Source organism: Phacochoerus africanus, chromosome 4 (genome assembly GCF_016906955.1).
Source record: "Phacochoerus africanus isolate WHEZ1 chromosome 4, ROS_Pafr_v1, whole genome shotgun sequence".
Lineage (NCBI taxonomy): Eukaryota > Metazoa > Chordata > Mammalia > Artiodactyla > Suidae > Phacochoerus > Phacochoerus africanus.
Genome location: NC_062547.1, coordinates 79,388,071 through 79,414,296, shown reverse-complemented (window position 1 = coordinate 79,414,296; position 26,226 = coordinate 79,388,071). Strand labels below are relative to the sequence as shown.

Here is a 26,226-nt window from a genome sequence, read left to right as displayed (position 1 = left end):
GCGTTACCGCCATCCCGGCAGCAGCTGTGTGAGCAGCTGGTCAGCGCTGCCTCCAGCCGGCTGGATGGACCCCAAACCTCGGCCTGGAAGGTCTGAGAAGCAGGCACACAGCCCACCGTGCACGTTCTCACAAAGCTTCCATCTACCCCAGCAGGTTCAGGCCCCCTCTCCAAAGTGGCAGGCTGGGGAAGGAGGACCTGTCTGCTACAGAGGCCAGGACGCATGCACATCCAAGGGACCTGCCACCTTACGAAGTGCCCGGCCACCCCGTCTTATAGAGCAGGGCCTCTGCCTCCCAGGACAAGAGGCGCTGTGAGCACAGCGCAGAGCCTGGCCACCTGTGGGGTCAAGTCTGGGTCCCTGTCCCCCAACAAGAGTCTGAAATCCAAATGGCCTTGGCCTGTGGCCAGCACCATCTCTCCTGGGAAATCCCTTCCTCTGAGCCAGGGGAGCAAGGAACAGGGGAAGGGGCGCAGCTCTGAAGTCAGAGGACCGGGCCACCTGACCTGCCTCTCCTCCCCCAGCATCCCCATCTCAGGCTGTGTCGCAACCACCCACCATCCTCCCAGTGGCTCAGGCCTTTCTAAAGCCAGGAGCCATCCTGGATCCTTCTGTCACACCCACGTGTAGTGAGTCCTACCTCCAAAATCATTTTGAATGCATCCACTTGGCCATCTGTCATTGGCCACCAGGACCACCCAGGGTCCCCCATGGACCTCCCTGCACCTGCAGCCACTCTCCCCACCGAGAGCCCCTCAAAAGCTTCCCACTGCTTGGAGACTCAGACCTGGCCTTGCTGCAAGACTCAACACAACTCAGTCCCCCCACCTCCATTACTTCCTTGGCTTCAGGCACGTGACCTGCTTTCTGCCCCTTGGTTACATGGGGGTGACTTCCACGTCAGCAAGTGCCAAGTGTCTCTGCATCTGCTGTCCCCTCTGTCTGGAACAGTCTCCCAGGGCGGGTCTTCCCACCAGCCAGGTGCATCTCGTCTCTGATCAGGAGACTCCCCCCTACCCCCCCGCCCCCCAACTCCATCTACGCTGTCCCAGATTTTGCTTTGTTCATGACCTTAACGCTGTCTGCGGCACTGACTCATTGTGTCTTTCTTGCCAGCCACTGATCTTCAGAAGAGCTGGGACTTCATCTGGTTCAATCCCCGACATACCCCCGGCACCAATCCAGCCCCAGACACAGGAGGACACACAGTAAGAATGTACTGAATGCATGAATGAATGAGGGAAGGAGAACAAACGTGCAGCAGCGGGCCGGGGGCCTGCTCTGAGCCTCAGGATCCCATCAAATACAGCTGCTATGCTCATCACTCCCCTGTGACTGGGAATATCACTGGGCGCCCGGTCCCTTCCAGCCCAGATCAGCCCCATCCTCCTTCCCCTGCAGGCCCAGCTCCCAGGCTACCTCCTCCACCAGGCCTTGGCCCCGGATGCCCCCCATTCCTGTGTTGTCCCGCAAGCTCTCACCCGTGCCCTGACCTCACCCCAAGTTTGTGCCTTCATCCTTCCTGGACCCTCCTAGAAAGATACCCCAGCTGGACTCTGCTGCCGGGTCCTCCCATCAGTGCCAGTCACATCCCCTGAGGCCTTGCTCCAGGTCAGGGTAGAGCCCACACCTTGGGACGGAGCTCAGGCCAGTGGAGCCAGGTCAAGAGCTCTGAGAAAAACATCCCCAACTCAGGAATCCCGCCCAGGTTCCAAACACGTGTGCAAGCAAGTATGTGTGTGTGCATGAGAGGGGGCCAGGCTGAGGGAGAGGAAAATCCCACCTGAGCGGGACAGCGAGGGAGCCAGACGCCAACACTTCCGTCTCATTGTGTGACCTTTCCCAGCTCAGAGTGCCTTCAGGGCCAAGTGCACAGCACTGCTTGGTATTAGTTTGGAAGAGAAATGGGTCAAGGGAAATTGGAAATTTTTATAGAAAACACTTCAGGCTTGGAGCTGGCTGGAGTGTTTGCCGACCTGCGGAGAATTCTGAGGGGATGCAGGCCTCGGTCAGAGCCCTCCAGCTGGTACAAAATGGCAGAGTTTGGACCTCAGGCCCAAACCCAGCTTCTGAGCTATGCTCAGCCTCACTGCTTCTTGGGAAGGGGCTTCTCTCCCCTCTGATAGGGACCTAGAGCTGTCTCCGCTATGTCCCCCTGATGCTGGGACCCAGTACCCCTCACCTGTCAACAGGCCCCTCTGCTTCCGCAAGAGGCCTCTGTCCAGGTGAGGGAGGAGATAGATGGGTTCCAGGCTAGACATTTACAAGTAGCCTCCTGTTTATACTTTCTTTTCTTGCCTTTTTAGGGCCGCACCTGCGGCATATGGAAGCTCCCATGCTAGGGGTTGAATCGGAGCTACAGCTGCCGGCCTACACCACAGCCACAGCAACACGGAATCCAAGCCACAACTGCAACCTATACCATGGCTCACGGCAACACCTGGTCCTTAACCCACTGAGCAGGGTCAGGAATTGAACCTGCGTCCTCATGGATATCAGTCAGATTCATTTCTACTGTGCTACAACGGGAACTCCCCTGTTTATACTTTTTGTGCCAGGAGACAGGTAGGATCCAGGATAGACATTACAACCAGCCACCTGTTTCTACTTCAAGGTAGAAATCACAATAGGAATGAGGTAAATAACTGGACTTTGCATTCTGTGGACATTTTGAACAATGATAATGACTGGGGCAGAGGGGAGCCAAGCCCTGCTTGGACAAAAGATCAAGAGATCACATACTTCCCATCCTTGGGGGTCAGGGAGACCCCGACTGCACAGGTGCAGGAAGACCCCACAGGGTCAGAAAGGGAGGGTGCACCAGGCCATAAGTCCTGGTAACCTTCTCATAGGCCCTCGCTCTGGAATCCCTCTTGGCCAAAGGTGTCCACGCATATCTGGGAAAGCCTTGGGTCTGGTCAGGTATGAGAAACAAACCAAGGTAATTGGCTGAAGGAAAATAAAGACAGGGACGAAATGCCCCTGTGTAAGTGACTTAAATCACTCCTCTGGCACGCTCCCCACTGGCGGGGGTGTCCCCATTTCTCTGAGTGTGCTGTTTGGTTTCTAAACTGCTTCCCTGTGTCCAAAATAATAAACATTATATCTGTTTTTACAGCTTTTGCCTCCTTAAAACATTCTTGCTTTCAACGGGGTGGTTGGGGGCGAGAATCGGGGCAATTCTGCTTTTAGCGTCTAGCCCCTGGGAGTCTAGCAGCTAGGATTCCTGGTTTTCCTCCAGGCTGCCCAGGTTCAATTCCTGAGCAGGGAATTAAGATCTTGCTTCAAGCCATCGCTCACTGCTGTCTCTCCGAGATCAAAGGAACCTGCCATGGGACACCTATCCCTCTGTCCCCCATCATACAGATGCAGCATGTAGGAAGCCCACATTTCTTTTATAACTGTCCCAAGGGGGTACCGCGGGTGTGGAGGGAGCCTTGTCTGAGTCCCGAGCGATGTTCAGGGCCCAGCTGCTCCCGCCCCTGGGAGGCTGGCTGACACCTCCGAAGCACAAATGCCACAGATGTGTAAAGTCGCCCCTGGTAACATCACGTCCCTCTGTGCTGGGGACCTGCAAAGAGCAGGCCTGCGGAGCCCATGACTGATGCGACAAGCAGGCGCACCATTCTTGCTAATGAAACTCCAGACGCACCCAGAGCAAAGCCCAGCGTCGTTCCTGAGACCACGTGTTATCTGGAAGCCAGGCGTGGTTACTGTGTGCCAACGGCAAGCTCTTTGGGGGACATTTGCTCCACACACCAAGGGCAGGAAAGAAAGAGAGTCAGTTAATTTTGTCTGGGAAAGAGAGGACCACCCACAAGGGGCAGCCAGGGCAGAGAGGACCTCAGGGCGGGAGATAAACAGCCCAGGATCTTAAGCACATGTCACAGCAAGCAGGGAGCAGGCACCATGCCAAGGATGGGACGAGGATTAGCAGCCGCTGCAACATTATGCCATTTCAGAGGAAACCAAGACCTGATGGGGCTGGGTATGCTGCCAAGGCAGGTACACTTGACCCCGATGCCAAACTGCCCCCAGTCTCCATGCCAGGAGCAGCTGCTGATGTGCTGAGGTGGCTCCTCTGAGAACCGGCCCCTGCACCTGAGGCCACAGCCAGGCCAAGGCCAAGATCGCCATCCCTGGTCACATTCGTCTTCTGTTAATGGTGCTCCAGCAAAGAGCCAGGTCCTTCCTGGGCCAGCTCCATCCTGAACCAGATCCCACACAAACACAGGAGGAGGGAGGAAGGGGAGGGAAGGCCAGAGACCTAGGGATCATTAATTTATGTCTAAGGGGAAGAGCTGAGCTTGTGGGTTGTCCACGCCAGCCAGGCCGAGTGCCAATCACAGACCATCAGGGCAGCAGGAAAAGTAGGGGTCACGCCGGGCAGGTCTCTGCTGCAGGATGATGTGGGCCCGAGCCCTTGCCTGGCTGCAGGCATCACTCTGTCTTCACAGACCACCAGGCAGGGCCTTCGAGCTGCAGACTCCAGGCAGAAAGCCCCCAGCTCAGCCGACAGCTCTGGAGTGGCCTCCTAAGTCTGACCCCAGACAACACCAGGCCTGGGAGACTGTGCTGCCTGGGCTGTCCCAGCACAGGCCCCGCCCACCTCCCCCGGCATAAGGCCACATCACTGCACTGGCATCTTCAACAGCTGTCCAGGGGGCCGGCCGCAGAGTAGCGGGAGCACCAAGGCCTCTGCCAAGGATGCGCTCAGCTCTGAAACACGCCTCCCGGATCTGGGCCAGTGGCCTCGGGTTTCACAATCAGTGCTTCTCCCTTGGTTTCTTTGGGTCCCCAAGCGGCAGGCACAGCCCAGGGATGGAACCAAGAGGAGGAACTGAGAGGGCCCCTGGGCATCAAGCACCAAGATGACCAGACTTCCAGCTGCAATTCAGTGAGCTGGCAACGGCGGCTGGTCAGGGCACAGGCTAAGTTTAGTGGGAGAGCCACTGGGTCACCACCTGAGACTGTCAGGCCAGGCCCCAGGCTTCAGCAATTGGCTCAGGAAGTGCCTGGGTTGGGGACACAGACGGAGGCCCCAGCACTTGGACACTGGCCAGGTCTGGGGCTCCCAGGGTACGAAGCCTGCCAAGAGCCTCTCTCCCATTTCCACCATGATCTCAGGCTTCAACACTTTGATATCATATAGGCTGAATCATGGCCCTCAGGATGTCACATCCCAATCCCCAGAACCCGTGAGTATAGCCTTTTATGGCTAAAGAGATTTTGCAGATGGGATTCAGTTAAGGGTTCTGAAATGAGAAGATTCTCCTGGATTATCCAAATGATAATCACAAATGTCCCAATAAGAGAGAGACAGAGTTCCCTGGTGGCCTAGCAGTTAAGGATCTGGGGTTGTCACTGCTGTGGCACGAGTTCAGTCTCCATGCCGGGAACTTCTGCATGCTGCAGGCACAGCCAAAAAATAAATAAATAAAAATGAAGGAAAAAAAAAAAAAGAGAGAGAGAGGAGAGAGAGAAATCTAACTGCAGAAAAAGAAAAGTCACAGTGATCACAAAGCAGAGACTGGAGTGATGCTGCCACACGTCAAGGAACACGGGCAGCCACTGGAAGCTGGGAGAGGCAAGGAACAGATTCCCCTCTCAAGCCCCCAGAGGGAACCAGCCCTGCTGACACCTTGATCTTAGCCCCTTAAAATCCATTTTGGACTTCTGACCTCCAGAACTGTACGAGGATAAATCTGTGTTGTTGTGGGCCCCCAAGTCTGTGGTAACTTGTTACAGTGGCAAAGGACACCAAGTCAGACATCAATCGCCACAGCGCAGTGAGCCTCCCCAGTCTGGCTGGCTTCCATATCCCCTGCCCTGTTATCCACCCCTCACTCCCCACCAGTCCTCACCCTTGGCTGGGCCTTTCCCTTGTGACTCACACCCACTGGGTCACCAAGGTAGGCATGGGGGTCTACCCACCATGACGCGGAGCCTCGCCCGTCTCCCACCCGCGGCCAGTCCTGAAAGGGCCACACTCTCCCTGCACATTTCTCTGGCCTCCTCGCTGACCTCCGTGCCTCCAGTCTGCACTAGAGCTGGCTGGCTAAAATGCAGAGCTATCTGCAGGCCCCTGCCCTGCCCACCCACTGCCTGCCGCATAGGAGGCGGCTCTAGAACATCGCGGTCAGCAGCCACTATCAGTCCGGCCTTCTGGAGCCCCGAATGCCTGCCACGTGCTTCCCTCCTGGCTCCTCAGCAGCCTGGAAAATGACACGGCTCAAGGCAGCGGGACGGGGCAGAGACACCAGCAGGTCAGGAGGGGAGGAAGGGCCATCGGCCACCGGGTGGAGACGGTGCCGGTCGGCCATGCTTGGCCACGTGGAAGAGCCACGCAGCCCTGGCACCCCGTCCTCTCTCTCCTCACAGGCTTCCCTTGGCAGCAGCAGGGCAGAGTGCTCCCCAGGGCAGCGTGCCTCCTCTGCCCGCCGGGGAAGACGCCGCAGCCTGACAGCAGCCAGCAGAGGCTTGGCACTGGCTGTTTCCGAGGAAGAGGCAGCCAAGGTCACAGGCACTGAGCTGTCTGACTTCTCTTCCTTCAGTGCAAGGCGGGGCGGGAGGCACCACAGCCCAGCAGCTCGAGGGACGAGGGACAGAACCACTGCCTAGCAGGAACTCACAGCCCCTCCTATGTGCCAAAGCCCTTCCCCAGGAACTACAGGGGACCTGGGGAGGGGGGGCGGCAAAAGATACTTCGCCTGTGCATCTCACAGAGCACGGGTGGCCAATGGGGGTCGTGTTTTCTGGGGCCGGTATGGCACGTTTCAGAAATTCGAAACAACACTTTAAACTCAGGAGAGTTCACATAAAAGTTCTGATGTCCAGATTTTCTTGACAGTAGAAAGACGGGCCATCCCAGGCCCACACTCCCACCAGGTCTCGGTCAGAGTCACTGAGGAGGGGCTGCCCCTGTGGATCAGGGTTCCTGTCTGTCCTGTAACCACAGCGAGGCCAGGGTCGAACGCTGTGTGCCCCTGCACTCATGCTGCTGTTTCCACTTTAAGCAGAGACATAGTCACTGTGCCCCTGTTCATATCAAAAGCAGGAAAGTTAAAGGCAGGCCAAAGGTGGGTATAATTCTTTTTCTTTTTTAAATTTTTAAATATTTTATTTTTCTTTTTAGGGCTGCACCTGTGGCATTTGGAGGTTCCCAGGCTCGGGGTCGAATGGGAGCTGCAGCTGCCAGCCTACACTGCAGCCAGAGCAACACTGGATCGGAGCTGCATCTGCAACCTACACCGCAGCTCGTGGCTATGCTGTATCCTTAACCCACTGAGCAAGGCCAGGGGACGAACCTGCATCCTCATGGATACTAGTTAGGTTTGTCACCACTGAGCCACAACAGGAACTCTGTAATTCTTTCTCTTATACTCTGCCACTGTGTTCACTGGCTCTGCCTGCCAGGCCCTGCAGGCTTCTGAGTTTGCACCCCTTGTCTTAATGGCAGGACTTCCTACAAATGGCACCATGTTCCTGACACAGAGACCACATGCCCAGCACTTGACCCAAGGGGAGCTAAAGTTGGGGTTCTGGGAAGGTCCCCACTGGGTGGGAAAGATCCCTGCATCACTTCCTGTATAGACTCAATGGTGGCCCCCAAAGACACCCGGTCCTGATCCCTGGAACCTGTGAATCTTATTTGGCAAAACAGGACTTTGTAGATGTGATTAGATGATGGATCTTGAGCTGTGGCGATCATCCTGGATTATCTGGGTGAACCTCAAACTCAATCCCATGCACCCTTATGAGAGGGAGGCTGACCACACAGAAGAGGAGGAGGTGACATGAAGGTGGAGACTGAAGTGATGCGGCCTCAGGTCAAGCAATGCTGGAAGCCACCAGAAACTGGGAGAGACAAGTGACAAACCTCCAGAAGGAACATAGCCCCGCCAACGCCTTGATTTCAGCCCAGTGACACTGATTTCAGACTGTCACCCTCCAGAACTACGAGAGAATGAACTGCTGTTGCTTTAAGCCATCCGGTTGGTGGTAATGCATCACAGCAGCCTGAGACTCGGAGGCACGTGACATGCCAGGCTCACCCAGCACAAGCTCTGAGCGGGGCTTCCGAGCTAGACCGGGGCTCCTCATCCCGCCCACGCTGGCCCTGGCTTCCCCTCAGCAACTCCAGACAAGGTGGACAGATGGCAGCCAGGACAGGGCTCAGGCAGGAGCCCAGAACTCAGAGTGAGGCTCTGTCCATGCTTGTGTGCAAACGCAAACACAACATGCAAGCACCCGCTCACGTGCAAACACCAGAGGGGCCGATGTTACCTGGCACAGCTCCCAACATATTGCCCCGGGCATGGGGCTGGCTCTGGGGGAGGGCTGAGAGTGGGCTCAGGGTGCTGAGAAAGATCCAGCCCAGAGGAAGCCTGGAGATGCCTGAACCACCTTGCTCCAAAAGGCCACCCTGGCACCCTGGCCTTGGAGCTCCGCTCTCCTGGCCCAGCCAGGTTCCCAGGGCCAGCAGAGCCAAGCAGAGATGCTTCTGCCATACCTGCAAGGCTAGTGAGTAGGGAAAGTCACCCTCACCTCCCTCAGTCCCTTGCCCACCCCAATACCCTCCCCCAGGGCCCCAGGGTGACACCGTTCCATGCTAAGCTCCCCAGTGCCCACCCCCCACCCCTAACCTGAGTCCTAGAAGACTTGCTAAAACCTTCATTTTCCATCCATGTCCCCAGGCAGCCTGGAACCCAGCAGCTGACCTCAGATGATGGAGACCATTAGTGACAATGATGCTCCGTGGCTCCATGAGCCCAGTGATCCCTCCAAGAAGTCTATTAGCTGCTCAGGGAAGCAGGACAACAGCAAGGTGCATCGCTGCCCCAGAGAATATGCGTGGGACAGCCCACAGGCACGCCACCCCACCCCAGCAACCCCCTCCCTGGCACCCCCACACCCCCGTACTCACTCCCACCCCCACACCAACCCCTGCGGGCACCCCAACCCTATTCTCACACCCACACCCAGCCAGATGCCAAGCTCCCAGACCAGGAAGCCTGGGAAGGATAATGCCCCTTCCTCCTTGTCAGAGGGCCCATTATATCCGCTGTCCATCCATAAATAGCCAGGGCCTTTCAAACCTGCCTCTGTTGCAATGCGGGGACAGGACGAAGCTTCAGTCAGCACCCTGCCTGCTCTGGTTGGACCCACACTGATACTACATCAGGGTTCCCATCAGAATTCACCAGAGGAAAGTGTCCCCTAGGGTCCCCTAGCTTGTACCCCCTGCCGCCCTCCCCCCCCCAAACACACACACACAGAAAGCCTTTTGCGCAGAGGACCTGGTGTTCTGCGCCAGAGACTGGATCCTCTTGCAGGAGCGAGCATGGAGCAAACACGCCCAGCCCAAGATGCTGCTTTTACACACCTCCCAGCTGCCACTGCGGGCCCTGATGAAGCCTGGGGCTGACGGACAGCAGGGCCCTCTGAGGTCCCCACAGGCCCGCAGAGCAGCCCCAGCATACAATGTGTCTGGACCACCTCCAGCCAGTGAGTGGGCCTGAGCCCTGGGCCCAGCGGGAATAACCAGGCCCACGAGGGGAGAAACGTGCTCTCTGCGGACGAGTCACCGACACAGGGTCATGCTGACACTGGGCAGGGATGTCAAGAAAGGAGCTCGGCGCCAGACTCCGGGCCTGTGGCCTAGACCTAGTGCCCTCAGTCCGCAGCCCTGAGCCCACACATCCCAGCCTGGGAACAAGGCCTGGCATGCAGCTGGGGACCGGCTTCTACTCCCCCATTTCAGTGTAGCCTCAGCTCCAGATCCTGGCGGCTGGCCTTCTCCAGAATCTTTTAAGGTCAATGGTTTCTGGACTTATTCTGAATGTGAAAAGTTTTCCTGGGTTCTGAGTTCCAAGCTCTCACCAAAGAGAGGCCGATGAGGGGATGGGGGGCAGGATTCAAGAGAAGATGCCAAAAGACCAACAGAAAGGAAGGCCCGGCCGGCCCGGCCATAGGGGAGCGCTGCCGTGTTCAGGAAGCAGGTACCATGAGGAATCTGGGATTGGCAGCATGGCCCAGGGTACCTGGAGTCTCACGGTACAGGCTCCATCTTCACCCGAGTGGGGTCCCCAGGGGGATCCCCTTGAATCTTCCAGTAGAGGCCAGCCCAGAAGCACCAAGCCCAAAGTGACCAGGCCTTCAGCTCTCTAGGGCACTGGCATTTCTATTTCTTTCTCTCTTTCTTTGTCTTTTTAGGGCTGCACCTGCAGCATATGGAGGTCCCCAGGCTAGGGGTCGAATCAGAGCTGCAGCTGCCAACATACACGACAGCCACAGCAATGCCAGATCTGAGCCACACCTGCAATCTTCACTGCAGCTTGTGGCAACACCGTATCCTTAACCCATTGAGCGAGGCCAGGGATCACACCCACATCCTCACAGAGACAATGCCAGATCCTTAACCTGCTGAGCCACCACAGGAACTCCAGCATAGGTATTTCCCTTCCCTCTGACAGGTGAGAAGGCAGAGCCAGAGACTTAAACTTGCCCAAGGGCAGACAGCCAGCCAGGAGCAACGCCAGGGCCCAGATCCCTGGTCTGGGGCACGTCCCTGGCCCCATTTTCACTCCTGCCCTCACCCGATGGGGTTACTCTCCATTCCTCCCCATGCAGAAAAGCTCGAGGGCAGAAGCAGGAGACGGTGAAGCTGGGGAAGGTGGGACGGACAGAGCCTGCACTCCTCCTTCCCTCCCACCGGTGCTCGGCAGCCCAGAAGGACTGTGATTCATCACCTGGGAAGAAGGGGCAGCCAGAAATATTGATCGGCTCTAGAGAGCCCTGGGCTTCCTGATGGAACAATTCCTTTGCGAAGGTACCTGACACCATTCCTTGAAATTAGAATGGTGCCCTGCCAGGCTGCACCCAATTTATCTGTCAGCTGGAAATTCAGGGAGACCTAAAATAAATGAGCCCAGGCTGCCTGGGGCCAAGGGGGTGTCTTGGCTAATCACAGCACAGCTGGGCTCCCTGTAAACATGCAGATGAGCCGGAGTCAAGACCCAGGCCTCTGTGCTCTGCCTGCTGCCACCTGCCGTGGCTGAGCAAAGCCAGGGATCCAGAACCAGAAACTGAGGGCTGAACCTTCCTTGTAAGAGCCAGGCATGGAGCCTGGGCACCGTGAGGCCAGCCTGGACCACGGCCATACCTTGAGCTGGCCTCACTGCAACTGGGACTGAGATACTGAGGTCTCTAGAGAGGCTGGGGCTGGGGGCGGGTCTGACCCCCTGGGGGGCTCTGGGAGGTTGCACTGCCTGCCTGGCAGCTCCTTCCAAATTCCTGGGCCCTGGTTCAAAGTTGAAAAGATGAAACCAACTGAGTCTATGCACAGGCTGCCGAGGCTGCTGGGAGCATCTTCAGGGGCTTGATGGAGCCCTCTCCTCCCCTCCCACATCTGGCTGTTTCCCAGAGGGAGCGGTGCCCATCTGTCTGTCAGAATGGGGCCAAAGGGTCTTTCTCTGTGAGCAGCCAGGGAGAGGCGGTCACCACTGCAGGGAAAGCGCAGTGCAGACGCAGGGGAAAGAGGCTGTTGGGGGAGGCGGGGGCTTGGAGACAATGGGCTCAGGATTGAGGCTGGAGCGCACCTCCCCTGCTCCCCGACACTTGCCGGCTCTGGAGCAGCAGAAGGTAAGGCCCTCAGGCAGCCCTTATTGCCTGCTGTGGAGATCTCAGACCTACAGGCTATGGCCCACATGCGCCCAGAGCAGAGGTCCCCATCACAGGATCCCAGCAAACCCACTGTGCTATGTTGTCAGCAAGGGCGGGTCTCAGCCTTGGCCTAGGATCAGGCCTATAGAAATGTCCCCAGGGGGGACATTCAGGGTTCGCCATGCAATTATCCTCCCTGCTGCAGCAGCCTTACCTGTGTCCAGGGCCTGTGGTCCCCCCAGAGGAGGGGGTCTGGAGGTGGGCGGACGGCGATACACCACATGCACGCGGCCCTGCTCGGCCTCCTTCTCCGCCAGCCCTTTCTCCAGGGGCTCAATGAAGAACTCCTCCTCGTCCATACGGATCAGGCCAGCCTGCAGGGCGAAGAGGAGATGGTTCAAATTCCCAGCACACAGCAGACCCAAGGCAGGGAAGCAGCAAGGAGGGTCCCAGAGGGCAGGACCGCCCACCTGGCTGAGCAGGACCCAGGGAACCCTGCCCAGACCTCCAGCTGGGTGCCAGACTTGAACCCCAGCATGGGGAGGGCATGAACAGGTGGCCCTAGAGGCCCCATCATTCCAGAACCTCCACTTCCTGCCACCAGAGCCAGAACCAGGGGGCAGTGGTGAACTCTGTCTGAGGAAGGGGTTCTTGCCTGGGTCATCCTCCCCTCACCCCCCAGCCCCAAGAGCCCAAAGTCCAAGGCAAAGGCCAAAACTGTCAGCCAGGGGAATGAATCTGCTGTAGCGATGTTCAGTTAGACCCAATCAGTATTTTCAGATTTCTGAACGCAACACTCAGAAGGATGAGATTTCATGTTCCGAAAATGGAAATCCACCTTCCCTTGCAAAATGCAGGTTCTGACCACCGTGCCCGCCGCCCAGCAGTGGACCCCATGGATGGAGCAGGCACCCCTGGAGCTGGCCACAGTCCCCACAGCCTATCCAGAACACTCACCAGCCCAGACCCCATAGCCAATGAACGGCCGCCTCCCCTCCAAACTGGCTATGGCCTTTCCATGCTGCAAAGCCCTTCTTGGGCCCCCGTCCCCACCAGGCTGCTCTGGACTCTAGCATCCAAGGCTCTCAGCCTGCCACAACCTCTGCCTCCAGCTCACACACCTCACACCAGTCGCTGAAACAGCCCTGTCCTCCCAATCCAGGGCATGCTGCCTGGCCTTCAGGCTCCTAAACCCACAAAGCCCTCAACTATGGAGGTCCTGTTCCCGCCCTGCCCACCCCCCCCAGCCCCCGTCAACTCTAATTCCCCCTCCCTTCAATGCTTGGCTCAGACACCCCACCCAAGTGCCATCTCCCCAACTGCAGGCACATGACCCTGCCCTTCCCTTGAAGCCATCCTGCCATCACTGCCCCATCCAGCTCCCACACTTTTGACTTTTTGGTCCATTATCCATCAACCAATGGTCTCACACTGGGGGTCCCCACTAGGTCAACTAGCAGATATATTTCCTTTAGCTTATACTTATGGGTGTATACTAATCACCCACTCGGGGTTTTTTTGGGGGGAGGGGTTGTTTTTTAGGGCCGCACCTGTGGCACATAGAGGTTCCCGGGCTAGGGGTCAAAATGGAACTGCAGCTGCAGGCCTAGGCCACAGCCACAGCAATATCGGGTCCAAGTCACATCTACAACCTACACCGAAGCTTGAGGCAACACCAGATCCTCAACTCACTGAGCGAGGCCAGGGATCGAACCCGCATCCTCATGGACACTATGTCAGGTTCTTAACCGGCTGAGCCAACACAGGAATTCCAGGGCAGGTTAAAAACCACTTTATTGAGGTATGATTGACATGTTGTAAGATGTACGTGGTTAATGCATACAACTCAATGAATCTGGGAATGAGTGTATACTCATGAAATCATCACCATCATGAAGGCCATAAACATACCCATCACCTCTCACAGTACCTCCCACCGCTTTTGCTATTATCATTTTTTATGGTCAGAACACTACAGAGAATATCAACCCTCTAGGCAAATTTTAAGTACACAATAGAGTGTTGTTAGTTACAGGCCCTGTGCTGTATAAAATCTCTCCAGCATTTATTTATCTTGCATAACTGAAATTTTATACCCTTTGACCACCTCCTGCCTCCAGCCCCTGGCAATCATCATCTGACTCTCTACTTTTATGAGTTTGACTATTTTAGATTCTGCACAGAAGTGAGATCTTCAAGTACTCGTCTTTCCAGGTTATTTCACTCAGCATAATTTTCTCCAGTTTTAGCCATATTGTCACAATAGCAGGATTTCCTTCCTCATAAGGGCTGAATAATATTCCATGGTGCACATGGACCACATGTCTTTATCAATTTGTCATCCATAGATGGACATTTGGGTTGTTTCCATGTCCATTGTGAGTAATGCTGTAATAAACGTCAGAGTGCAGATACCACTTCAGTATCCTGTTCTCATGCTCTTTGGATCCATTCCCAGGAGTGGACTTGTTGATCACGTGGTAGTTCTATGTTTAATTCTTTGACGAACATCCATGCTGTTTTCTGTGGTGACTAAACCAATTTACATTCCCACCAACAGTGCACAAGGGTCCCCCTTTCTCTACCTCCTCAAAACTTATCTCATGTTTTTGAGAGTCATTCTAACAGATGTGAGATGATCTCTCATTGTGGTTTTGATTTGCATTTCTCTGATGATAAGTAACATTGAGCATTTTTTTCATGTGCTTATTGGCCATCTGTATGTCTTCTTTGTAAAAGTGTCTATTTGGGTCCTTTGACAATATTTTACTTGGATTACCCTTTTCCTTTTGAATTGTATGAGTTCCTTAGATATTTTAGATATTAACCCCAATCTGATAAATGATTTTATTTTATTAAAATAATCACATGAGTTTTATTTTTCATTCTATTAAGGTGGTATATCACAGTTACTTCCACTCCAAGAGTTCCCATATGCCTTTTTATTATTTTCTTTCTGACATTACAACTTAAGTACTTTTATATTGTATACAAATTATTGTAGCTATAGCTATTTATAGCACTTTGGTTCTTTAACCCGTGTACCAGAGTTAACTGGTTAAGACACCACCATAATACAGAATTAGAATATTTTGAATTTGACAATATACTTAGATCTACCAGCATGTTATACAGTTTCACGTTTTCATGTTACTAATTAGTGTCCTCTTGTTTCAGTTTGAAGGACTCCTTTCAGCATTTCTCATAAGGCAAGCCTAGTAGGGATGAACTCTCTCATCTTCTGTTTGTTTGGGAAAGTCTTTATCTTGACTTCATTTCTGAAAGACAACTTTGCCAGGTAAATCATTCTTTGTTGGTAGTTTTTTCCTCTCAGCACGTTGAATATATCACTCCACTCTCTCCTGGCCAGCAAGGTTTCTGCTTAGAAATACAGTGATAGTCGTATAGGGATTCTCTTGTATGAGAGAAATTTTTTCTCTTGTTGCTTTTAAAATTATCTCTTTGTCTTTGCTTTCAGATCGTTTATTGAAATGTTTCTTGGAGAAGTTAATTTTGAGGTGGCCTAGGTAGCTTCATAAACTTAGATGTCCAAATCTCTGGCCAAAGTTTGAGAAGTTCTCAGCCATTCTTTCTTTAAATAAACTCTCTGCCACTCTCACCCCTTCTTCTCCTTCTTCGACTTTAATAATGCACAGATTGGTTCTCTTAATGAGTTCCCCAGGTCTCCTCATTCCTTTTCATTCTTTTTTCTTTTTGCTCCTCTGATTAGATAATGTCAAATGAGCTGTCACTGAGCTCACTGATTCTCTCTTTTTTTGTCTTTTTAGGCCTGCACCTGCAGCATCCAAAAGTTCTCAGGCAAGGGGGCAAATTGGAGCTGCAGCTACTGGCCTATGCCACAGCCACAGCAATGTGGGATCCGAGCTGTGTCTGCCACCTACACCTCAGCTCGTGGCAATGCCGGATCCCCAACCCACTGAACAAGGCCAGGGATCAAACTTGCATCCTCGTAGATACTATTCTGGTTTGTTACTATTGAGCCACGATGGGAACTCCTCACTGATTCTCTCTTCTATTTGGTCTAGTCTGTTAGGGGTGCTCTCTATTGAATTCTTCGTTTCAGTCCCTGTATTCTTCAGCTCCAAAGTTTTGCTCTTCTTTTTATGTTTTATCTTTGTCGAACTTTTCGTTTTGTTCTTGTATTATTTTCATACTTGCATTAAACTGTTATCTGTGTTCTCTTATAGCTTTAAAACAATTATTTTGAATTTTTCGTCAGGCCGTTCACGTATCTCATTTCTTTTGGGTCAGTTACTGGAAGTTTACTGTGTTCCTTTGATGATGTGTTGTTTCCCCAATTCTTTGAAATCCTTGCAGCCTGCCTTGCAGAGCTTTCTGTGCATTTCCAGACTTTGCGGACTGACTTCAGTAAGGAAAGACCTTCACCCATTGGGAAGGAAGGGCAGCCTGGATTTAGTGGTACAGGGCAGAAGTAGGAGAGAATGGTGGTGCTGGGTCCAGGGAGAGCTAATGTCTTGTTGGCTCAGGCTGCTAGATCCATGACATTGACAGCTGTGTGGTCCTTGGCAACAACTGCCGCAGAGGGTTCACAGTGGCTGCAAGGACTCTTGGGGTGTGCAGTGGGGCCTTCAGGCCCAGAAGCTAGGGACCAATACCAGTAGTGGTGGTGGTTAGAGCCAGTGGTGTACACACGGCTGCTTGGGCCAGCTGCAAGTGCCTTGTAGTGGCAGGGTCCAGTTGCAGACACACTCCACTCATGACCAGGGTCAGGGCAAACAGAAGGACAAGGGTCAATTGCAGGCACACTAGGATCTATCTGAGCCTTGACTGTTGACGTGCACTCTTATGGCTGCAGAGTCTCACCAGGGCACACACATGGCCATGGAGGCTGGTGATGAGAGTCAGGTCAATGGCATGCAGCTGGAGGATAGCCCTGAGTGTGTGCACAGTGGTGGGGGTCGACCATAAGGATCTGGGCTGGCATTGTGCATTTAATGCAATTGCAAAAGCCTGGCCCAGCTGCTTGTGCAGATCCTGAGTTGAGGGCTGGGGGAGGGAGGAAGCCAGAGGGTTCAGGTGCCTGGTGTCTGTGAATGTGAAAACCTGTGGAGTAAAACCTCAGCCATAAAATCTGCAGGGGGCTCTGAAGCAGCTTTGCAGACCATTGGTTTCTTCAGTGGTGAAAGCTGCTGGGGTCCGCTGCAAAGCAGGCCACAGAGAACTATGGCCACTCCCATGGCATGGTTAGTGGGCATCCCTGTCCTTCTTTTTTATTCCTAGTTGCTTCTGTATATCTCAGCTTTGCTGGTGTCTGGGTGGGGTGAAACCAAAGGGGGTCCTTTACGCATTGCTCAGAGAAGCTAGGGAGGCTGGCTGCTCACCCCACTCTCCCTTTCCTGGTGAAGGAAATTCTTTCTTGCTGGGGAGTTCTCTCTTGGCACTGAGCAAGACTGGGGCATGGGAGGATGCAGGAAGAATGAAGCTGTCTTCCCTCTCTTCTTGTGAAGTTATTCTAAGGCTTTCTGTTCCACTGGGTTCCTGAGGTTTCTTACATGCACTCCTGAGCTGTCCTGGAGCTGTTTCGGTTCATGGAGAGTTGTTTACTTGTTTGTCTCCATCTTGTTGGGGGCTAGAAGCTAGGTTTCCCTCACCCGCCAACTTGGTGACTTCACTTAGGGGTTTATATTTTTATTTTTCATTTTTTGGCTACCCCCACGGCATGCCAAAATTCCCAGGCCAGGGATCAACCCACGCCACAGCAGTGACAATGCTGGATCCTTAACCTGCTGAGCTACCAGGGAACTCCGTTTAGGGGTTTTTAGAAGCTTGGAAAAGTTGCTACAACTTAAGAATCAGAGGATTCCACATAAAACCACCAGATTTCCAGATTCTCTCAAAACATCAGAAAGGCTGGCATTTCTTGTTGCGCATCTGACGTGCCAGCTTAGCAGGCAGTGGCCAGAGGTTCCCTCTGGGGTTCTCCCCTTGAGCCTGCAGAGGGAGATAGCTCTCCCAACACCTTGGCTTTGGCCCCAGACCTGTGAGAGGAAAAGCTTGTTTTTGGTCACTTCCAGCAGCCACAGGAAACTAATACAGGGTCCCGGTGGGCAGAGGGATGAAGGGAGTGGCCATTCTCTGAGGGGCAAAGGATGAGATGCGTGAGGGGGTGACCCCTGAGGACGCAGGTCTGAGGCCTCTTAGACTCCTGGGGATGGGGTCCAGAACGAAGAGGAAGGCGGAAGCCAGAGCGATGAGGGCCAGGATTGGGGCACCAAAGTCACCAGTCTGTGGGAAGAGAGAGGAGAGGAGAGGCCCGTGGGAACTCTGCAGGCCCCCACACTCTGACTCATCTCTGGGTCCCAGGGCCCCTCCAGGCCTGGGGAGGGTGAGGGAATAAATGACCCCGAAACAGTGGGACATGTCCTCTGAGGGAGGGAGTCAGATGGTGGGGCCAGAGGACTGTGGGCCATTGCTTTCCGTGGCATGTGGGTGAGAGTGATTACAACGGCACAAGTTACTTCTCTACACGGCCAGTGACGTGTCCCATGTTTGTGGTTTGGGGGCAGACTGGTGTCTCAACCCCATCTTATTAATAGAACCCATTCAAGGATGTGTGGGAATTAACTGCAGGATGGCAGCGGGCGAGTGGTCTGGGAGTCTGGTGCTCTGAGTTCCCGGCACCATTTCTGTCTGGCCAAGTGGCCTTGGCCCAGGTACCAAAGCTCCCTGGGCCTCCAATTACTCGCCTGTAAAGGGGAGTGGGGTGGCGGTTCCTCCCCTCGGGCAGCAGCTGCAGGAGCATGTGCAGCCTGGGAGGCACTCAGAACAAGGACACACGCAAACCAAGTGATGTCATCTACCTGCTGGCTTTCCAAAGGAGAAAACGGGGGTCCAGGGGCAGGAAGGCCTGTCAGGGACCCCCCCCCGGGGTCTAGGAATCAAACCCCAGAGCCCAGCAGGGCAACCCCACCTTCTGGTGGGACACTTGAACCCCAGGCTGGGAATCTGTGCTGCAGTCCTAGGGTCCTGGACTCATCTTGGAGGGGCCTTGTGTGACAGTGACCCAGAACCCCTCCTAGTGAAGAGCAGCCCTCTCTCCCCTGAGAGACCCCAGGACAGTCTGGGGTCTCCCTAGCCTGGGATCAGGCTCTTTTCCTCCACTGGCCTTTCGGTAAAACATTGCTGATGCCAGTTTGCTCATGCAACCAGAGACCCCTACCAAGCAGTTCTCTCATGGAGAAGTTAGATCCATCACCAGTATCAACCATCTCTGATAGGTATTGTGGTCTCCACACGGGGGTCGCATTGATGAACATGGGTGGCACCTGCCCCAAGACCAGCAGCTGACACTCTGACATCCGTGGACAACCACCCCAGCCCAGCATTCAGTCACCCCAAGGCCAGGGGCTGCTAACGTCAAGACCAGCGCTGACCGCCCCAGGACGGATGGATGACCCCCTGAGCCCAGAAGCTGATCACCCCTCCAGACTATTGGCCAGAGTACTGCCTGGTGAGGGGCTCTCCACAAAGAAAGCAGGGTTCACTTTGTTGCCTCATTCTCAAGCATTTTAGTATGCATGCCAGGAATGCTATGTCTGAAAAACTGCAGAAGAAAACTGACAAGTGAACAAGGTACGCAACGTAGGCTATGTTTTGCTGAGGTTTTTTTTTTTCCCCCAAGACTTTGATTTGCCTTCTGCCAATGACAAGTATATCTGGTTTTACATGTAATTTTTATTAATAAGAATCCATATCCTCTCCCCACCTGATAAATATTCAAGAAATCCCCAAAGCACGCTGGCATGAAGGGCACACTCAATCAGGAACCTGCCCGTGTCCAGCCAGCCTGGGTCCTGCAGAAGGACGGACCCCCCCACCCTGGCTCTCAGCTCAAATGCACTCTGCTCTTGAACCCTGTGACCATCTGCCAAACCTGGCCGGGTGGGAGGATCCTAGGGAGGACTCTGTCCCTGACCCTTAGGTGCCACCATAGGGACGTGGGAATCCTTTGGTCATCGCATCACTGGTTCCCAGATCTTGGTGTATCATAAGCTGCCTGCCCCACCTCTTCCTTCTTCTATGCCCTATTCCTTTGCTGTTTGGCTTTTTGATGAAGTAATCACGAGAAATGCAAACTAAAAGTTAAACTTTTATAAGAATCCAGGAGTTCCCAGGTAGATCAGTGAATTGGGGATCCAGTGTTGCCACCGCTGTGGCTCAGATCACTGCTGTAGGGTAGGTTCGATCCCTGGCCCAGGAATTTCCACGGCAAAAAAAAAAAAAAAAATAAGAAGAAGAAGAAGAAGAAGAAGAATCCAGTGGCTTAACGGATATCATCCATTACTTTGAATCTGTAAGCACTCAAGACAGGAACCCTCTCTTGGGTTGGGGTCTCACAGGGAAGCAAGTGTATGTCCTGTCCCATCTGTAAGATGTCCAGGTGGCTGTCCTTCCTGGCTCCTTCAGTGGAAGCCAAGGCTACAGCATATGGCAGGCTCCTGTGTGTGCCTGATGGGGACCAGGTCTGTCACTCAGCCTTGTCATCCTTGCAACCTCCAGCACCGAGACAGTCAGACGTCTGTCAAGGTTGCAGTGGTGACAATCAAGAATAGAAAGGAAAAAAAAAAAAAAAAGAAGCTGGTCCAAAAACAGAAGGATCCAGACTTTGACAGAGGACAAGACAGCACGCATCTGCATCAGCTCTTGGTCACCCCAAATCTGAACTTGCTCTCCGAGACACACAGAAACACACACACACATGCCTCTCACCATAGGAAATTCCCCAAATGCTGGCATCTGGTAGGATTCCTGTTCCTGGGGCTATTTTGGCTCCAAGAGACCTGTATCCTTTCTTCCCTTCTTCCTTTTGGTAATGAATCCATGAGATTTGGGTGGGCACTGCACACCAGCCTCCCCTGCGAGGAAATGCCCCATGTGGCCAGACGTGGTCTGAAATAGGGTCTGCCACTTCCAAAGGCATCTTCCCAGCCTGCTCGGTTACACTCCCCCCACCCCACCCTCCCCACCCCCCCAGTTACCTGAGGAAGACTAGGACAACCAGGGAAGCTTGATGGGAAGGGGGCTGGACTCAAAAGGCTGACCACTCACAGGTGCAAGCACCAAATCCCATCAGGTTTAAGCCACCCCATCCCAACTAGCGGGGGCTCCTTCACAGTTCAGAATCTTAGCAGATGCTCTGCATATTGATTTCTCCACTTTTCCAAAAGGAGCACTGCCATCCCTGGGGGGAAGCGGCCACCAGTGGGGTATCTCCATGCTGTTTTCCATAGTGGTTGTACCAATTTACATTCCCACCAACAGGGTAGGAGGGTTCCCTTTTCACCACACCCTCTCCAGCATTTGTTATTTGTTGACTTGTTAATGATGGCCATTCTGACTGGTGTGAGGTGGTACCTCACAGTAGTTTTGATTTGCATTTCTGTAATAATTAGTGATGTTGAGCATTTTTTCATGCGCTTGTTGAAAGAGATACATGCACCTGTATATCCATTGCAGCACTATTCACAATAGCCAAGACACAGAAACAACCTGAATGTCCATTGACAGATGAATGGATTAAGAAGATGTGGTATATATATACAATGGAATACTACTCAGCCATAAAAAAGAACAAAATAATGCCATTTGCAGCAACATGGATGGAACTAGAGACTCTCATATTAAGCGAAGTAAATCAGAAAGAGAAAGACAAATACCATATGATATTATTTATATCTGGAATCTAATATACCACACAAGTGAAACTTTCCTCAGAAAAGAAACTCATGGACCCAGAGAACAGACTTGTGGTTGCCAAGGGGGAGGGGGAAGGAGTGGGATGGATGGGGAGTCTGGGGATAATAGATGCAAACTATTGCATTTGGAGTGGATAAGCAAGGAGATCCTGCTGTATAGCACAGGGAACTATATCTAGTCACTTGTGATGAACATGATGGAGGATAATGGGAGAAAAAGAATATATAGGTGTGTGTGTGTATATATATATATATGTGTGTGTGTGTGTATGTGTATATATATATACACATACACACACACACATATGACTGTGTCACTTTGCTGTACAGTAGAAACTGACAGAACACTAAACCAACTATAATGGAAAATAAATAAATTTTTAAAATCAACCTTTTTTCTTCTAGCCATCCTCATGGGTGTTTGTTTGTTTTTTTAGCCATCCTCATGTTTACAGAGTGATATCCCATTGTGGTTTGGACTCAAATTTTCCTGATGACTAAGGATGTTGAGCATCTTTTCGCGTGCTTACTGGCTATCTGTTTCTCTTCTTTGGAAAAATGACTATTCAGACTCATTGCTCATCTGTTAAATAAATTAGTTTCATTTTTTGTAAGCCTTCTTTATATATTCTAGATACAAGTCCCTACTAGATACATAATTTTTAAACATGTTCTATTATTCTGTAGGTTATGCTTTGACTTGCTTGATGGTGTTCTTTGAAGTTATACAGGACATTCACGAAATCCAATTTATCAATTTTTTCTTTCATCATTTGTGCAAAATTTTGGTGTCATATCTAAGGCTTTGCCTAACTCAAAATAATGAAGACTTACTCCTATATTTTTAAAGAGTTTTATAGTTTTAGATCTTAACATTTAGATCTATGATTCATTCTGAGTTAATTTTTACATGGTATGAGGTAGGGGTCCAACTTCATTCTTTTTCTTGTGGATATCCGATTACCCTAGTACCATCTGTTGGAAAGACTATTCTTTCCTCCATTGAATTATCTTGGCACTCTTGTCAAAAATCAATGTGCAGAGTTATTTCTGGATTCTCAGTTCTATTTCATTGATCTACATGTTTATCCTTTTGCCAGTACCACCCACCCTTGACTACTGTAAATTGTAGTAAATTCTGAAATCAGAAAGTGAGTCCTCTAACCTTATTCTTCTTTATCAACACTGTTTATTTTTATTTTTTAATTTTTTTCTGTCTTTTTAGGGTCACGCCACAGCATATGGAAGTTCCCAGGCTAGGGGTCGATCAGAGCTGCAGCTGCTGGCCACAGCCACAGCTCACAGCAACACCAGAGCCTTAACCCACTTAGTGAGACCAGGGATTGCACGTGCATCCTCATGGATACTAGTTGAGCCACAACGGGAACTCCTCAGCATTGTTTTGACTATTTTGGGTTTCTTGTATTTTCCCATGAATTTTAATTTGTAATTTCCGCCAAGAACCCAACTGGGATTGTGATAGAACACAGTGCTTGTTAATGTCACGTGTTTGGTGTCACATTAATTTTCCTCTTATGCCAACCCTTGGGGGACACTGGCCTAGAGAGAACACTGCCTTAGAAGCTCAGAGATTGGGATGGGAACCCTAAGTCTGCAGACTAACCAGATATATGACTTTGAGCAATTCAGAGCCTAGGATGCTACGGTGGGTAGAGGCACTGTACACACTGATGCTACTGAAGACAATCCTTTTAACAGCAGCTGCCTCAGCTCCAACTCACATCACTCTCTGTCCTTCCTCACCTGCCACTGAATGCAGCCCAGACTTGAATTCAAAATCCAGTTCCCACAAATGGGGATACACAGGTTGAGAGCATCATAATTGACCTCTTCATCAATTCCACTGTGATAACTGTGATTACAAACCAGAAGGCATTTACTATGTATTTTAGAAAGGAAATCTGGGCAATGTAAGAATAATTCATAATTCAACTTTAATAAGCTGGGGCAAGACCTGTCAAATAAGTCAATAAAAGTGAAAGAAGAGGGTAGGGGAGGTAGAAGAAGCAGTTTAACTGCATTAACTTCTTAAATATCCATCGAAGGATCAAGAGCTTACTCACCAGCTGCTAAAGTTGACAGACATGAGTTTAAAAATACTAAAAAAGCCACAACTAGAAAAATTAATATATTCCTTCCAAATAACTGAAGAGGGAGAACAGATCATAGAGCAAACAGAAAAATGGCAAAGCAGCATAAAAACAGAAAACATAAGATGACAGACATAACAGCAAATATATCTGTTATAACAATAAATATAAATGGTCAGATTACTTCCAAAAATCTCTATGACTTGCAAAAAAAAAAAAAACCTATGAAATTTACATATTTACGCTAGGCCAAGAGTTTTACCAGTAAGACTTTTCGCCACTTAAGGAACAAATATATCTATGGCATATTGTTGACTAAGACGGGCAGGCCCAGCTCCAACATGATGCAAAGCCATATCTATCTCCCTGCCTAATGTTAGCACAGGCTAACAATTCAGGACAAGCTCAGCTTCGATTCAAACGCTGCCTTCGGCACTGTGGACTCTGAGCTTCAACGTTTCCAGGGTCGGTTGAGGATAATAATAGCATCAGCACAGTTGGTGTCAGGGTTAAACCAGACAGAGCACTTAGCACCCTGGGTAGTAAGCTAGCCTGATATTATCATTATTAGAAAGACGAAACAAGACTTGTCTGGACACACGTATAGCAAAGAGTTAACAATGTCAAGGTTTGGAGGGAGGTTTGCTTTGTTACTGGTATTTTCTGCCCCCCCCCCCTTTTTTTTTTACAAAAGGCACACATCAAAGCAGACAACTGGTTTAAAGAAAGAAGCAGGGAAGGGGGAAGGGGCAGAGAGAAAGATAAGGGAGGAAAATGGAATAAACAAGATGCTGACAAGAATGCCTCACAGGGGCCAGAGTCGGGGCCAGCCCGTCAGTCTTCTCACTAAATCAGGCAGCAGCGCCAGGGTGGCTCCCATGGGAGCTGGTCTGTCCAGCCCGTGGGAGTCCACACAGAGGGCGTCCTGGCCAGGAGAGAGGGGTCAGCAGGTCAGGCGCAGACCCCAGGACCACAACAGGCCTGCCCATCCATCACAAGCACTGACACCCGTCCCCGCCAGATGCTCCGGCTGACATTTCCCAGGTCTCACTCAGCATGAAGACGGCGTCGGGGAATGTCCCCAGTCACAAATGAACATGCACATAAATAACAGGGCGCGCTCCGCTAAGGAAGACAAATGAGTCCTGCTGTAGGAACATTAGCCAAAACATCAAAAAATGGAATTTTTCTTTCTGAGCGCCCATATCTCACCAGCTGGGCCCCAGGGCCTTGAGACGCAAAGTGGCGGTGAGTGAACAGAATAAGGTCCTGGTTCCTGGTTCAAGGTCCTGTCAACAGACCCTCCCCTGAGCTGGCACCCAGCCCTGGGGCGCCCCAGCCTGCACAACACACACACCGCCAGCTGGAATCCAACACATGTGCGCCGCTGTCCCAGCGGGCCTCCCTGCCTCCTCAGAGGCCAAGCACACCCTGCCCTTCCTCCCATCCCCCAACTTGGCTGGCACCAGCATGTCTGAGCCTGGTCCAGGCGGGACCTGCACGGTCTGGTCAGGGGGCTGGGCGGCAGGGACCCTTGTCCAGGAGCACTGATGTCTGCTTTTCCCCTAGATATGTACTATTTGGGGTGTGAGGATGGTTATGGGGGGGGGGCTAATACTTCGATGGGCAATGTCACTGGTAGCAGGGACCAAGGTGTCCCCAGCCACCTGCACCCATAGAGCCCCAGATCCTGCACATACTGTCACTCAGCCATCCTGGGCCCACCCCCCGACTCCACCCCAGGAGACGCACACTGGTAAGCAAAGCCCACAAGGGCCCACTGCAGGGCTCACGTGACTGGTGACCCCAGGACCACCCCTCGGCATTCACACAGGCTCACTCCACCCTGCCAGCTCCGATGCTCCAGGAAGCAGCAGCCAACGCACAGTTTCCCACGAGACGCCAGGGCCAGCACCTCCTCCAGCACCTCTGCTTTGGTCTGCTCAGGCTGCAACAGCCCCAGCTGCCCCAACAAAGCACCACAGTGGTTTCAACAACAGAAAGGTATTTTCTCACAGTCCTAGCAGCTGGAAGTCAGAGATCGAGGTGTCAGCAGGGCTGGTCTCTTCTGAGGTCTCTCTCCTTGGCTTTTAGGTGGCCGTCTTCTACTTGTGTCCTCACATGGTCACCCCTCTCGGTGTGTCTGGGTCCGCATTTCCTCTTCTTGATAAGAAGGCCACACTGGATGAGGATCCCACTCACACGACTTCAGTGTAACAACTGTCACCTGGAAAGACCGTGTCTCCAAATGCAGTCATGTCGTGAGGTCCTGGGGTTAGGACTTCAACATACGAGGCAGGGGCAGGAGGGCACAATTTAGCCCAGAACAGCCTCCATGTACCAATACTGCCCATATTCAGAGCTGGCTGCTGGGAGGGTGCCAGGTGGTCCCTGGATCCAGAATGACAGAGCCAAGCAGATGCTGCTCAGGGTGTGCCTCTGGGCATGCAGGAAGGAGGGTCACCCCCTGAGTCACACCCCTGGGTAGGTGGGGGGGCAGCATTCAGGCAAGCTGAAATACACCCAAGGCTGGCCTTGTGGGACTCCTGCCACTTCCTCCTTCTAGGAAGGACATTCTCGCTAGCATGAGACAGAGTGCAGGATGGTAAGCGCAGGCCAGTGGTGGTGGTGGGGGAGGCGGGGAATGGGATGGGGGAGACATGGCACAGCCAGTGCATGTGCAAGGACCCTGCCTTCCAACCCACCCCCGTTCT

At 52.4% G+C, this 26,226-nt stretch overlaps 1 protein-coding gene across 1 annotated transcript in view; it reads right to left on the bottom strand.

The window, feature by feature from the left end:
• Positions 1–26,226, bottom strand: part of ADAMTS2 (ADAM metallopeptidase with thrombospondin type 1 motif 2) — a 220,727-nt gene that overhangs the window by 127,756 nt on the left and 66,745 nt on the right. The window contains exon 3 of the mRNA XM_047777905.1: positions 11,879–12,038. Within this exon, the coding sequence (XP_047633861.1) occupies positions 11,879–12,038 (160 nt within the window). The remainder of the gene's footprint in view (positions 1–11,878; positions 12,039–26,226) is intronic.